This window comes from Varroa destructor, unplaced genomic scaffold, assembly GCF_002443255.2.
Source record: "Varroa destructor unplaced genomic scaffold, Vdes_3.0 BEIS01000001.1, whole genome shotgun sequence".
In the NCBI taxonomy this organism is placed as follows: domain Eukaryota; kingdom Metazoa; phylum Arthropoda; class Arachnida; order Mesostigmata; family Varroidae; genus Varroa; species Varroa destructor.
In genome coordinates, this window is record NW_019211454.1 from 69,464,753 (window position 1) to 69,477,945 (window position 13,193).

At 43.3% G+C, this 13,193-nt stretch overlaps 1 protein-coding gene across 5 annotated transcripts in view; it reads left to right on the forward strand.

Annotated features, from left to right (window-relative positions):
* The window catches only part of mtgo (miles to go), a 65,747-nt gene that overhangs the window by 33,139 nt on the left and 19,415 nt on the right, over positions 1-13,193 (forward strand). For 4 of the 5 annotated variants that reach the window (XM_022789107.2, XM_022789125.2, XM_022789142.2 and 1 more), the window contains 2 exons: positions 6,569-6,717; positions 11,783-12,217. In XM_022789107.2, the coding sequence (XP_022644842.1) occupies positions 6,569-6,717; positions 11,783-12,217 (584 nt within the window). The remainder of the gene's footprint in view (positions 1-6,568; positions 6,718-11,782; positions 12,218-13,193) is intronic. The other variant, XM_022789136.2, reaches the window with a different exon arrangement.

Here is a 13,193-nt window from a genome sequence, read left to right on the forward strand (position 1 = left end):
AGAAGGGAAGACCCGCTGGGGGAGCTGCTGCTACCATCGTCGTAAATCGGATGGGCGGCTGAGCTGTTGCTATGCCTGTTTCTGCTGCGACGACTACCGCAGTAAACTACCGCCGCTGCCGACAGACGGCAACCTGTTCGCCGCCATCGTCTTCGTCATAGTTGTCGGGCCAGTGGCACCACGATCAGCAGCTTTAGGACGACCAGTACTACAGCCCGTGGCGACGATGCACTCACACACTCATTACGTGGCCATCTGGGTCTCGTTCTTGGCTTTCTCTAGTGGTGCTGTTGATCACGTCTAGCGCTGGTCATGTCGTCGCTCGATCTCTGTTCGGTCGCGATGGAGAGGGGAACAATCAGCTGTCAAACAATTGCGCTCCCTCCCGCTGGTGCTGCCGCCGTCGTTGATGCTATGTGGTCTTCGGCGTCCGCGTTGCCTATGCGCCCGTCCATGCTTTCGTGTGCTCTACGTGTGTTTCTGGGTATCCGGGAGAGTGCATCTGTGCCAGTGTACAGCGTGCGCGCGTTCCTTCGACAATTCCATCTGTTTGGCTAACATTAGAGGCGGCGTCGCCGTCATTGATACGACGGTTAGAGCAGCTAAACCACGTTCGTACGTGGTTCGACGTTGGGCGTAGCGTTGCGGGGTGCCAGTGGTGTCCGTCAAACAACGGTGTATGCTGCTTGCCGATGGCGGTAGCACGACAGAAGGCAACAGCAATGACGGCTATACATTAGGAAATCCAGCGCAGCTACGGTGGTGGCGACAGCTTCAGTTGGTCAACAGCGGCAGCAGCACCGATGCTCATCTATGCTACTATAGTTGATCTTATGGGCGCTGCTGGTAATAGTCGCTGCACTCCTTCCACTATCCCTGCTACGGCTGTTATTATCGCTGGGTAGCGGTGATGGTGACGTAACCGGTTGCGTCTGTGTGTAACTGTCTACTAAAGGGTCGAATGGAACATCAGGCGCATTGCCAATCCAGCCACAACAAAGCCCTACACTGCGGTAACAACGCAGACGCAAATGCACGCATGACGATGGCATCCATAATGATGCTGCTGCTGATCATTGTAATGATGATTGTGAGTGGCATGCCTATCGATAATACTATATATGCACGACGGTCGGGTTCAGTCCGCCAGCCATACAGGGACGCACACAATGCGGCTTCGGGGTTTCTTACACTTTTCCAGCAGCTGTGGGTACGACAACATTTAGAGTGGCGGCGACAGCTAAAGCCGCTATTATTCATCTCGTACTTCTAACAGCAGCAGCAGAACCCTTTCGTAATCCATCCCGCTGTAGTCCGCCAGCAGGCAACGGCCGTCCCGGGCTTCAGAACTATCTACACAAGGGACAAAGCCACCCGGCTGAGAAGGCAAACGTCCCTTTGTCATGGAAGGCCGCTCGTCGTTGCCCAGATAATACGTAAAGCAAGAAAGAAGCGGACAGAAGACGAGGCATCCCGCGTCGAGTTGAGAACGAAAAGAGTAGAAAGAATGATAGAAGTTGATCCCATTTACGCTGCTACTCCTACCGCTGAACAGCTAGTACAATATACAGCGGGTCGCTGACTTTCGAGTTGTAGCGTTGCGAAACTATAACTTTGTTAGCCGCATGAGTCGTAGCTATCATCGCCAGCAGGGTCATCACCATTGTTAAATTTTTGCGCTAGCTAGCCGCCATGGCCATCGCCAACGTTATCGTGATGAACTCTGCTATTGGGAAGACGAGGCAACCATTAGAAGATGATCGGTATGACAGTGAACAGAAGATGGAGAGAGTGTGAGAGCGGGACAATTCGAAAATAGGAACAAGCTGTTGAGGAACGAATTAGGGATATCAGGAAATGTTCTAATATTGTTATGCAACGTGTCGCCGATTTAAAAGATTGCACAAGACGTTCGCACTGAATGCCGCTCTTCTTAATCATATCTCTTCTGCTATTGTTTGCGGCGTAACGCGAGCAAACGCAGCGGCATCTAGGGGAAAAGCAAAAAAACACAGCGGCTTATCGATTTCGGACTGTGAGAATGAGGCAATAGGAGACGTGACTGCAACGGTATTCGCTATAAACAGCTGCCAGCTACGTAGTTGATTGGGGAATAGCAGTTTCCACATTATTTTAGCCACCTGTACTAAAGTCGTAGTGTAGAATAGTATAAGATGGCAGTAGCACAGGACAAGTGTTGCCTCTGCCAGCATCGTAATCGCAACCACGGTTTCCAGTTGCTTTTTACTAGACGTGGCAGTAATAGCGTTAGTTTACGTTGCCCTAGGCAAAGCCCGTCGTCGGTAAGAAGAAGCGCGCGAGGGAGACAGGCAGCGACTGAAGAGGGAGAAACAAGCGGGGCGGGCATGGGGGTGAGCGAGGGGGCAGAAACCTATTGTACTTTCTTCTGTGAGTGCGACGTCCTCTTCGACGATTTCGGCTTCGCATACGGGCGGAGACAGGGCAACGACAACAAGATGCAGCGAAATCCTTCTGGAACGCTTTATAGCAGCCCGCAGTAGACTATCTGGTATATATATGTGTACAGACATAGATAGATGGAAGTGACTAAACCAAATGTTAGGATGTCGATTCCGGCTTTTGTCTCTGTTTCCGTATGGGTTAGGGTTGAGTTGGATTGGGCTGGGCTGGGCTGGGTTGGGCTGGGCTGGCAGCCACGGGCGTGGTGCCACAGGCAATGTAGCACAGTCCGCTATCCGGCGACCGCATGATTAACCTCATCCATACTACTAGTATCAAATGCAACAGACACCGTTTGGTGTTGACGTGAAGCTCATTGCGTTATATTTAGGTGCGAGTGAGTGTGTAAATATGTTCTAGCCGAGTACGACGGTCATCGTTGTCGTCGCTGTTATAAAAATAGCAATAATAATTCTAATATAAAGAACGAGAAAAAGGAATACGCCAGTGAAGCTTAGCTGATCATTAGCGACTTTCTTCATCTGTGCGTGCGTCAGTATTGGCTATGGATGCACGTTCGAGCGTATGTGCGTGTATGTAGACGTGCTTTTCTGTTGAATGTCTGTGCGCATTTGCGCGTCCTGGCGGACTAACGAACGAGTGAATTATGGGTTACACGGACGCTCCATTACTAGAGTGATGGTAGTTACGGTACGTAAAGCACTCGCGCTTCCCCTGCGACTTTGGCCATTCAGTCAAGATGCGAAAGAATTAAATCAAAGCCATTTGCGTATTTTATTGCGCAACGACAACAACAACGGCAATTGTATGCTTCGTTAAATATAATTGCTCTGATACCAACAAATCATTTTTTACCAGATGATCGTATTTGTGTATACTTTTCTATCTTTAATTTTTAACCCTTGCTACAGACACAATAATGAAGTGTCTTCTCGATTGTTTAAACCATATTAGTGTTTTTATAGAAAAAAATAGTACTTTATTGCGCCAATCTCTGTAAAGGGGTCTGGTGTCGTTTTTTTAGCTCTTTTCTAGACATACTTAGCGAATCGAAATAGCTTAGTTCTTGATATGACCAGACACTGCCTATATTACGTTTTGTAGGTCTACTGTTTGTTGTCATATGTATTTTAGATTTAATTATAATAGTACAGGATTACGGATTTCAATTAGAAAATTAGGAACTGCTTCGCTTTTAAGACGGTATTCCAAAAAAATATATATATAATATATAATATAGCAGATATTTCAACGATACGCTCGTCTGTACGCTAGAAGTTTTATTTCTGATGGACATGTTATTTATTTAATATAATCAACATCCATTACGACTGCAGCTACAGAAGGCGCTTTACTGGTTATTTTTTTAAATCTGCCCTAAACGATACCGGTAAATGGCGCAGAGTTCGTTCAAGTAGCGCTTAAATTCACTATATACAAACATTTCTGACCGAGTTAAGCTGTGAGCCGATAGCAGGCCACAAGTTCCAAAAATGCAATGCTCTAAAAAAACAAAAAACTCAACAGGTGCAAAAAAAACACAAGGCTACTAATTTTGGAGCTTAGCTGCACAACCCAATTAGCAAGCGATATTCTCTTGTCTAAAATGTAAAAAAAAAAACAGTTTGTGTACGAAAACTAAAAAAATGACTTTTTTTTTGAGTTACTTTGATGAATTCTCCATGGCTTTAAGTTAAAGTCATTGAACTTGCATTATGAAAATCCTTCACGGATTTTACAGATGCAACGTAAAAGAAGCAGTTCCAAAAGCAGCGCGCTGTCATTTGCCATGAAGGGTTCGTCGGTTTATTTTTCGTTGGGAACGAATGTACGCATGGCTTTTTCGCCGAACAGCCAGCCAATCTAAACGCATCGCCCTGTATGTATATCATGTATTAATCCTCAAGGAAATTCAAAAATTAATCAAGTACCACCATCATTATATTTCAAATCGCGAGCTAGATAACGTCAGAAAACCTTACTAAAATAAAATCCCTTTAATGTTTGGGTAATATCTACCTACGGGCTCAGAACCTGCTCACACTCTCCCATCTGTTTCGATGAAAATTATATTTACGAAGAAAACATGTAAATATCCCGTTCTCATAATATATAGGTATATGTCACAATTTCAAGTCTTTGCACACATTTTTCTCTAACGTTGATATCAAATGTATTTGTCCTTGATTCGACTATTATTTTCTCTAACTGTCCTATACGTAGAGCTTTCGCTGTTTTTTAAAGATATAACTAATATTACTTTATACAGTTCAGGCTTTCGTTGTTTAGTTAACGATCTATGATCGTGAACTATCTACAAGGCAGTGCGCCAAAATTGGGGTAAATCTTGGCGGGTTGTTTGTCTGTCGTGTCACTGTCACTTCCGGTACCAAATGAAAGTCAGGTCATTCTTCAACAAAACAGTAAACTCATTATAGCGCACAATAGTGTGATTTTTGGAATTTGAAAGAAGATCCGAAATTACAACTTCTCGAGTTATCCCCCAATGTACAGCGTCCCAAATGGGTTTGGAGGTGTAGAATAGGTAGCAGAAACTAGCCCCGAAACGAAAAATCCAACGTGAAGAAAGAAAAGTGCAGACTCCAATGGTAGTAGCTGGCTTACCAAAGTGCATTTCTAACGATCCTTCTATTTCCATCAAAGCGACAGTGCGTAAATTTGGCGCTAGTGAGCGTACGATGTTGGGGATTGTCACGAACACCTTAGATGCTCACCTACGGGTCATATGCCGGTGCAGTAGCTCACAAAAGATGATTAATGAAGAGCTGGCTGCTTGACAATGCAGGCAAAAGTAAATACGGTGGCCGAGGAGTCGGATTTGAACCTGTCGAATTGCTAATGTTGAGCGGCGCTGAGCGAGAGTCCGACAAGTCGTGGCATGACAACATCACCTCGCTTACCCTTGCTACTAAGAAGGAACATTTGAAACGACCCTATGAGCAGTTTGCGACCTGGGTTAAGGCTGCCATTGCAGAGGATGGCGGTTGCATTTATTAAACATGGTTTTCAAAAATGGCGCTTCTGATGTGTATAAAAAATGTCGCTGGAATGTCTGTTTTGCTTTAAATGCAGTCTTGCAAGCAAAACATACAAAAACGTCTTAATTTATATGCCATGTCCTGTATTACACAATGCCGAACACATATACCAATTATAATGGTCGCTGCTAAGTTAGGACCGTGTTCTTAATACGTTTTACTATATTCAAGAATATATTTTTGACACTGTACGACATTTCGAACAGCACTAACCAAAAAATTAAATTTTTAACAAATAGCTACAGCTTTTCGCTTACATTAAAAAAAAAAAACTATCGTTCTAAACCTACTTTTTATAGGAAGAAATACCTTTAGGTCAAAATCTCAAAAACTGACAAAAAGCCAGACTGAAACCTGAAAGAGTATTGCTCTCCACATTCTTGAGGTTGATCAGTAGACACAATTCTATAACCGCGCCTTCGTAGTCCAGGCTCCTGGCAGTATTTTTTTAATCAACTTTTCAGTGTTTCAGTCACAGACTGACTCGTCGATGCGCGAGCGAAGGAACACAGTATACGAACGTTTGTTTTAGAAATCCTATGAGGCTTAGGAGTGAATTTTCTGTCGAACGATTAACCACTTCATTAATTCTTCTGCTAAGCAAAATATACACAGGCTTTATTTACGATTCGAAATCACCACATCTACAGGGAACCATTTGCATTCAAATGTACGCCACATAAATATATGGGAAGTTTATATCCATAGACCTACTTCTTTTAGAAAGCCAATAAATTAATTCGAATAGTACATTCGATTAAAGGCAAAGGACACTGCCGGAAAGTGTCATTGCCCTGTGACGGAGCAATACGTTGGTGAAGTTCTATTAACAGCCGACACGTTTTCTTACGACACCGTCGAAGAACTTTTACATCGGGTATACCACGCTCGGCCTACTCAGGCCTTGCAGTATTATCATTGTGTGTGTTTAGAACTGTTACTCTAGGCAATGAAGTATTAACTACAGCAAATGTTGGTGCCTATGAACTGTGCCGTCTATTTCAGTCGTGAATTCATCTTCCAAATACGATGCTGATATCCTAACTAATAGTGATATATATTTTCAGGCGGTCTATACTGTCCACCGGGCTCTCTTGGAGTCGGCGGGCCATACGTAATGGATACTGCTGGTCAGCAGGTGCTCTACGTGCAAATGGGTGAAACGGTGTACTTCCAGATGGGAGATACTGTGCAGTGCATACCCGGACCAGCCACTGTAAGTCCCTATTTTATTGGTTATAAGTATTTTCTTCTTCCCAACAGAGTGTGACGCCATATTCATTAATCTTTACTTGTCTACTAGGTGTAAGGGATTTTTGTGATTCCGTCGATGACCTCAGTCGAAGCGCAGCATGCTTATTCATGTCCTAGAGACGCAGCCTTCAGATATCAATCCGCTCTGTTAGATTAACAAATGCAATGTAAAGTGATATTGCATTAATTTGAATATTGGCTTCAGCGGATAGGGAATCTCTGGAAACTGGGCAGCATTTACGACACGCACCGCAAGCGGGTAAACCCTACCATCGGATTATTGCCGTTTTACGTGATTAGCTTGGCTGTCGCTTGCTCTTATTAACAATGTCTGACTAGCATACCTGTTGGGAAACTATTTTTGGATTAAGATTTTCTGCTGCCGTACTAGGACTTATTAAATAAGCTCAATTTCTGGCCCAGATCTGTTTATTGGAACTATCGCTTTAAGGGAGCCAGGCCTCTTCAAATTGTTGCCTTCTCCCGACGAGTGACTGTACCTGGTCGTGGAAGCCACTTTACGTGTTTAGTGGGTGTCAGCAAACGCAACAGTAAGAAAAAATAATATAAAATACCATTTGGACAAGTAGTCTCTAGAAAGATTCAACTGGATCTCGTCACTAGTAAGATGACGACCAGCATATGATGCGGCACGCCGGCAAGCGAATATGACAGAGCTCCTCACAAGACCTGACAAGCGTTAGTTTTTCAAGATTCAAGATGGCCAAACGCGGCAGCCCTAACGCTAAATCTAACCAAAAACTATGCATCGATTATGGTGCTGTTTCCTGAGAACTTTACCGGCACTTTTAAAGTTACTACGCATTGAATCAATGAATGATTCGTCAGACTTCACGGTTACGTCGGTCGATATTATAATGCTAGAAGTAAAAAGAAACGAGAAGATTTGGCGTCTCGAGTGATTCAGACCGTAGCTACTCCAAGCCTGTTACGTGCCTCGTTTCACATAGGGCGGTTGTCGTCCTATGTGTCATCAGCTTATGGGTGATGAGTTGTGACCTAGATAAGTTAAGGCCATTCATTGTGTATCGGAATTTTATCTCTTGCGCATATCCATTAATTATGATTGTGTTTAGCAATTAGATGAGGTCTCAACTATGGACTGTTCCCCATTGGGTCGAACCCAGGTAGAATGATGGGGTATGCGATAGACGACGTAAATGTAGTATGGAGTTTTCGAAAAGACCGTTTTCAAGTCGAAATTACAACAATCTTTCAAAATATCACGACTATATATGCGCCTTTTTTATCGATAGCCTTTTCTTATTTTCGTGGTATGACCCCATCATTGTAGGACTTCTTTGGTTTCTAGGCAAAGGATTGTGACAAGCAGTTTTTGCATCGCTCTATTGGAATGAAATTAAGGCCATTAAGGAGCGGCTGCAGAAATCGAAATAAGTGGTGGTAGTCTGATGCAGAAAGGGTCCGGGTTGTACGGCGAATATATTGAAGCTTCCCATCCATGTTCCCTTTAACTTTTTACTGAGCATGGTCGTAATGGAAGATAAATTTACTAGTGTTGATCGATTTTTCTTCAATGGCCTGTCCTAATCTTGTTAGTTGTTAACGTTGGTCCGGATCAATCGTTTGCCGAGCGGCGACGGCGATGGCGGGCAGCAACGCTTAATGTACAACTCCCTTTCAGTTTCATCAAATCGCCTCCCTTGCACTTTGCCATAGATTGTGATTATTGTTTTTATTTGCACATGATTTTTTTTGTAGTCGACTTTTCCTTACCCATGATCAACCGCTATAGAAATAGTTAGATCGCTGTCGGGTTGTCCACATGTAGACACAAGTAAATTCGTTCGCGCCAGTTGGTCCGGCGTTTAAACATGGCGACTTTTGATAGCAAGCCTTTTTCAAAAGGATGCTTCAAAACTATTTAATGATGCATGTATAGCTCGTTGACGATATGATGGCTACTGACGTATCGATTCCGCTCAACTTTCACGATAATTCCATCAACTTTTTCCGTAATTGGCCGACCACTACGAACAACGTCGTTTACATCCAGAAAAAAAAAATGATAGAACCATCTTCGGGCCGTTTCCTCCGATAATAATGTATCTCGACCGCAAAAAGTACACATTTTTTCATAGGCCTGGACAGTGTCTATGCTTTAACGTAATCAAAATGGCAAAAAAAAAAAAACTCTTTCTAAAAGAAATTTCACTCATCTTCAGAACGCTCTATCCTAGGCCTGAGTAAAGGTATTTAAACAATTCTAGCGCATCCACGGCTATTCGACCTGACATGACAGCAACGCCGCCAATCCGACGCGGCTTCTATCATAAATGACTTTGGAGCCATCTAGCTTAAATGACGGTCAATACCTTTTTGTACTACCTGGTCTAGCACTGTCCGTCAGAATGATAGAACACACAATACAGCCTATACATTTCGTATTGACGATGACTACTAGTAAAATGGCAAGAGAGATGCCGCTAAAACTAACTTATCCATCAACTAGCTATAGGCTGATATTATTGCATTAGTCCGTCAAAAGCAAACTAATATGGCGGAACAGTTGAGAACGGAGGCATCCCTTGGGCTTTTAAATGCGACCTGCGATATTCGCTTGCTTCGAGTAGAGCCCCACGACGTTATGGGCGATGAATGCGTGAGCGTGCCATTGGACGCCGCCCAGTAGCGTGTTGTTGGGTTCTGCACGATTTGAATTGGACGCACCGGGCCGGTACGGAAAACACTGCCTAAGAGCACCTATCTATCTTGTGTCCATTGTACGATACCTAGAGCCAACTGTTGCAATTGTAGACTGCGAAGGAGAAAACTTGTTGGGGACCCTTCGAGAAGGTACGGACATTTTTCTGTCATCGTTACCATTGCGGACAGAGTAGCATTTAGCGTATGCCAACCAAAGCTCTATAACTTCGAAAATAAAATGTCAGTAGGCGTGTATATTATTAGCTAGATTAGTCCATTTTAAGTCATTTAGGGTATTTATAAGTATCCATGTTGAAAGAAAAGTCTGTAAAACAATGGTTTAATATGCCCAAGTTTCAATGTATCGCTTTGACCGGTTAAAAGATGGAAAAGCCCAAAGCTATATCGTGTATCGATAATTGTACTGCGCTAGCCCGCCCCCATAAGCAAACTTTGTCGTTAACGTAACAAACATATCGACTCTAGTATCTGATAGCCTTACAGATCAGAGCGTTTGGCTTTTGTTTGTAACATAACTGAGTGTATACATTTTTGAACTAAATAAATGAGAGTTTCTAATTATATGTAGTATTATGCTGACACTCATACGTGTTCGGAACCATTGGCTTCTGTTCTGTTTAGCTCAACGTCTATCGTCATAGTTAGAATAGGGTATGGGTGGAGCAAACATGTGCAAAAATATATTGACGAAGTAAACTTGCTTATCATTAACTCGTGTGTTTAAAGAGACCTTGCAGCACGCATTGGCTCACATGTATCGTCCTTCGTATTTTACTAGCCATTGATCTGCCTCGTAGTTTTCTGACAGAAGAAACACACTAGAAATCCATTCAGTGTAGTACTAATCTATTACATGCGTACTGCGCAACATTAAGCGTGCACAATTCTTAGCCCAGCGGGTGATGTGTTTTCCGGCTAAATATACGAAGACGTAATCGTCTAGGGTCGAATCCGGACGTAGATACATTTCGTTTTGTCACGAGAACCAGCCGTCTAAGGTAGCGCCGAACGGCTCAAGTACTGGACGTAAGGGACGTAGAATATCAACTGGACGGAATTGCCAACAACTGTAGAAGCTGTGATGTATTGCAAATAGGCTGTGAATGAATACGGTGGAGGATTGCGACAGTTTGTGTCCTTCCTAAGAAAAATGCAACCTCACGATGTGAAGCCGAAACCAACTGATAGTCTTCGTCGCCTATTTAGATAATTCTCGTAATTGGATAATACTAAATATCGAATATTTTTCAATTTTTGTTCTCCGCTCAGTACATATTAAACGTCCCATGAAGAACGGATTGGGCGTTTTATGTTGGTAAATAGAACAGTCGAGTGAGTTGCAGCAATGATCTATTCCTTTTCTTCATATGAATTATAAATAAATCCGATAATGAATTAAAACCTGTAAGTTAAATAAACATAAAAGTGGGGGACAATAAGTCACTCTAGTATCTTTCGTATCATGCTTGTACGTCCTATGTTAGCCCGAGGGTAAATTATGATTTTTCACAGCGACCTCTGGTGGGATACAAGCAAGTTCTACGGACACGGTTTCTACTGCAATTGTACAAATTTAACACTCGAAACCTTGTTCTACTGAGAGTGAGAACCTAGAAGTGCTGGCATATATTGGAGAAATATGGTTCTGAGAGTATATATACTCTTACCTCTAATCAAATGTGCTCCTGGCAGTATGAATAATAAACGGTCCGTTAGTGCTCAGTCGTGATCTACCTCACGATGGTAACGTCACAGCTTCTTTTTATTTCTGACAGCCCCCTACCTCTAGAGAACAGGTTTGATAGCGTACCCTATAGCCTATTTAAGAAGAAAATCTGGATGGTTTCGCTTGTCTTTTTTTAACGAGTCAGTTAAAAAAATTAGATGCTTGCTTTTTACATATATAGAAGAAACGATTGCTTTAAATGGCTAACAGCTTCGAAGGCGAGCCTGTTTCTTGAACATCCTGAAAATTAAATTGAAGAAAGTCTAAGGGTCTTGCATGGTCTAAACACTTTGCCCATACCGAGATAGAACCTGAAAGTGTTACCGCACTCGTATGGAGCGGATCCACTGTAAATAGAAAAGCTGGACTTCTGTATATAGCCTGTCTATTCATAATAATCTTCATGCCGTATCACACATCATCTACTGTAACGCTCCAACATCCAGTTTCTACCAGTGCGCCCTAGTGCGTCGTTGCGTTAATGGTCGGGAGCGTAACCGTGTTTCCTGTTTTGCGAAACTAAAGAAATAGAGCTTTCAGATGTTACTCGCATTATCAATAGTAACGTTGGCATTTGTTCGTATATTTTTAGGTACGGATGGTAACAGGCGGAAGCGCGGGCGTAGCGTTGCCCCCTGTCATGGCGATTCCGCAGCCCGCCTACGACGAGATGCTGCAATTCCACAGTCCGCCGCAGTTCGTCGCGATGCATCCTCACGCTCATCCACCTCCTCAGGTAGCGACCATTTCTGGTCCGCATCATCACAGCCACAACCACAACCATCCACATCACAGCGGACCACCACATCTTACGTCCCCTTTTATGGCTACCCCTCTCCCGGGAGCACGACACCAGCAACAGCTCCCCCCCCCTCCCGGGGGTGGACCGTACCAGATTCCCCTTGTGCCTCCGCCGCCTCCACAGTCGCACCAAGCGCCTGTATCCTCATCGCCGTACGAGAGCACTGCGGGTCCAGGCGCTGGCAGTACGCCCCAGGGTTCACCACACTCACCTGCTATTTCCTATGTGAGTTTTGTTTAGTTCTAGGCGTTTTAATATGTTCAGGTCTTTTATATAAGTTTATAAGAATTTTGTTAATATTGATTTTTTATATTTCATCGTTCTCATTTCGATTTTTCTCTACGTGTAGTAAATGCGTTTACTTGCATTCGTTTATCCTCATTTTTTCATCAATGAAACGGGTTATTACCGTCTGTTCAGTTCTGTACTCATCATTAATTGCCACTTAAAAGTAGATCTCAAAACGGCATTTAAACGTTCAAGTATCGTGGTACAAGTTAGTTTATAAGTCCAATTGATTAAAGTTTAACTGGATGTGTCCCCCGTGGCAGTTTAGAGGGGTAGCATGTTTATTTTAGGAACACGTTGTGGTCTAGGCTCGAATCCAGTCTGACGGAACGCCTAACGACAAAGCGGCACGCAAGATACGAAACATAAATTCCTTGCACGTTCTTTTTTATGCTGTATCTCGTCACCTAAAATCCGCTCTAGCCCCCCAATCAGCTAAGCTTTTGTTTCTAAGATTTCGAGACAAAGCTATAAAATTAGTGACGTGCGTAATTTAGAATAGGATATTATGAACTATTTGTGTTCCCTGTAGCTCATGCTGGCAGAAGTCCCTTTACAAACTGCCTATGATAAAATTGCTTGGTTACAGTTTGTGGGTCAAGTCGATGCTGGCAGTACAACGAAAACTGTAGCTGACATCTCTATTATTTAATTCTATTTTGGTAGCGTCTGGAGGGAAACGTATGACTGAATGCCACTAGTTTCAGATAATAGATAGTAAATTACGGCTGATGATGTGAAAGCCAGCGCGTGTTGTGTTATCTGGATGTGACAGCCCGACAGCGTGGGACCTTAGACCTTCTTGTTGGGGAAGATGGGGAACGGGCAGGGGGTGTGATTACTGGGTAACGGTCTCTTTACAAGATAGCTGAGGTATTTTGACACCAGGTGACAAAAGGTTAACGTTCGCTAT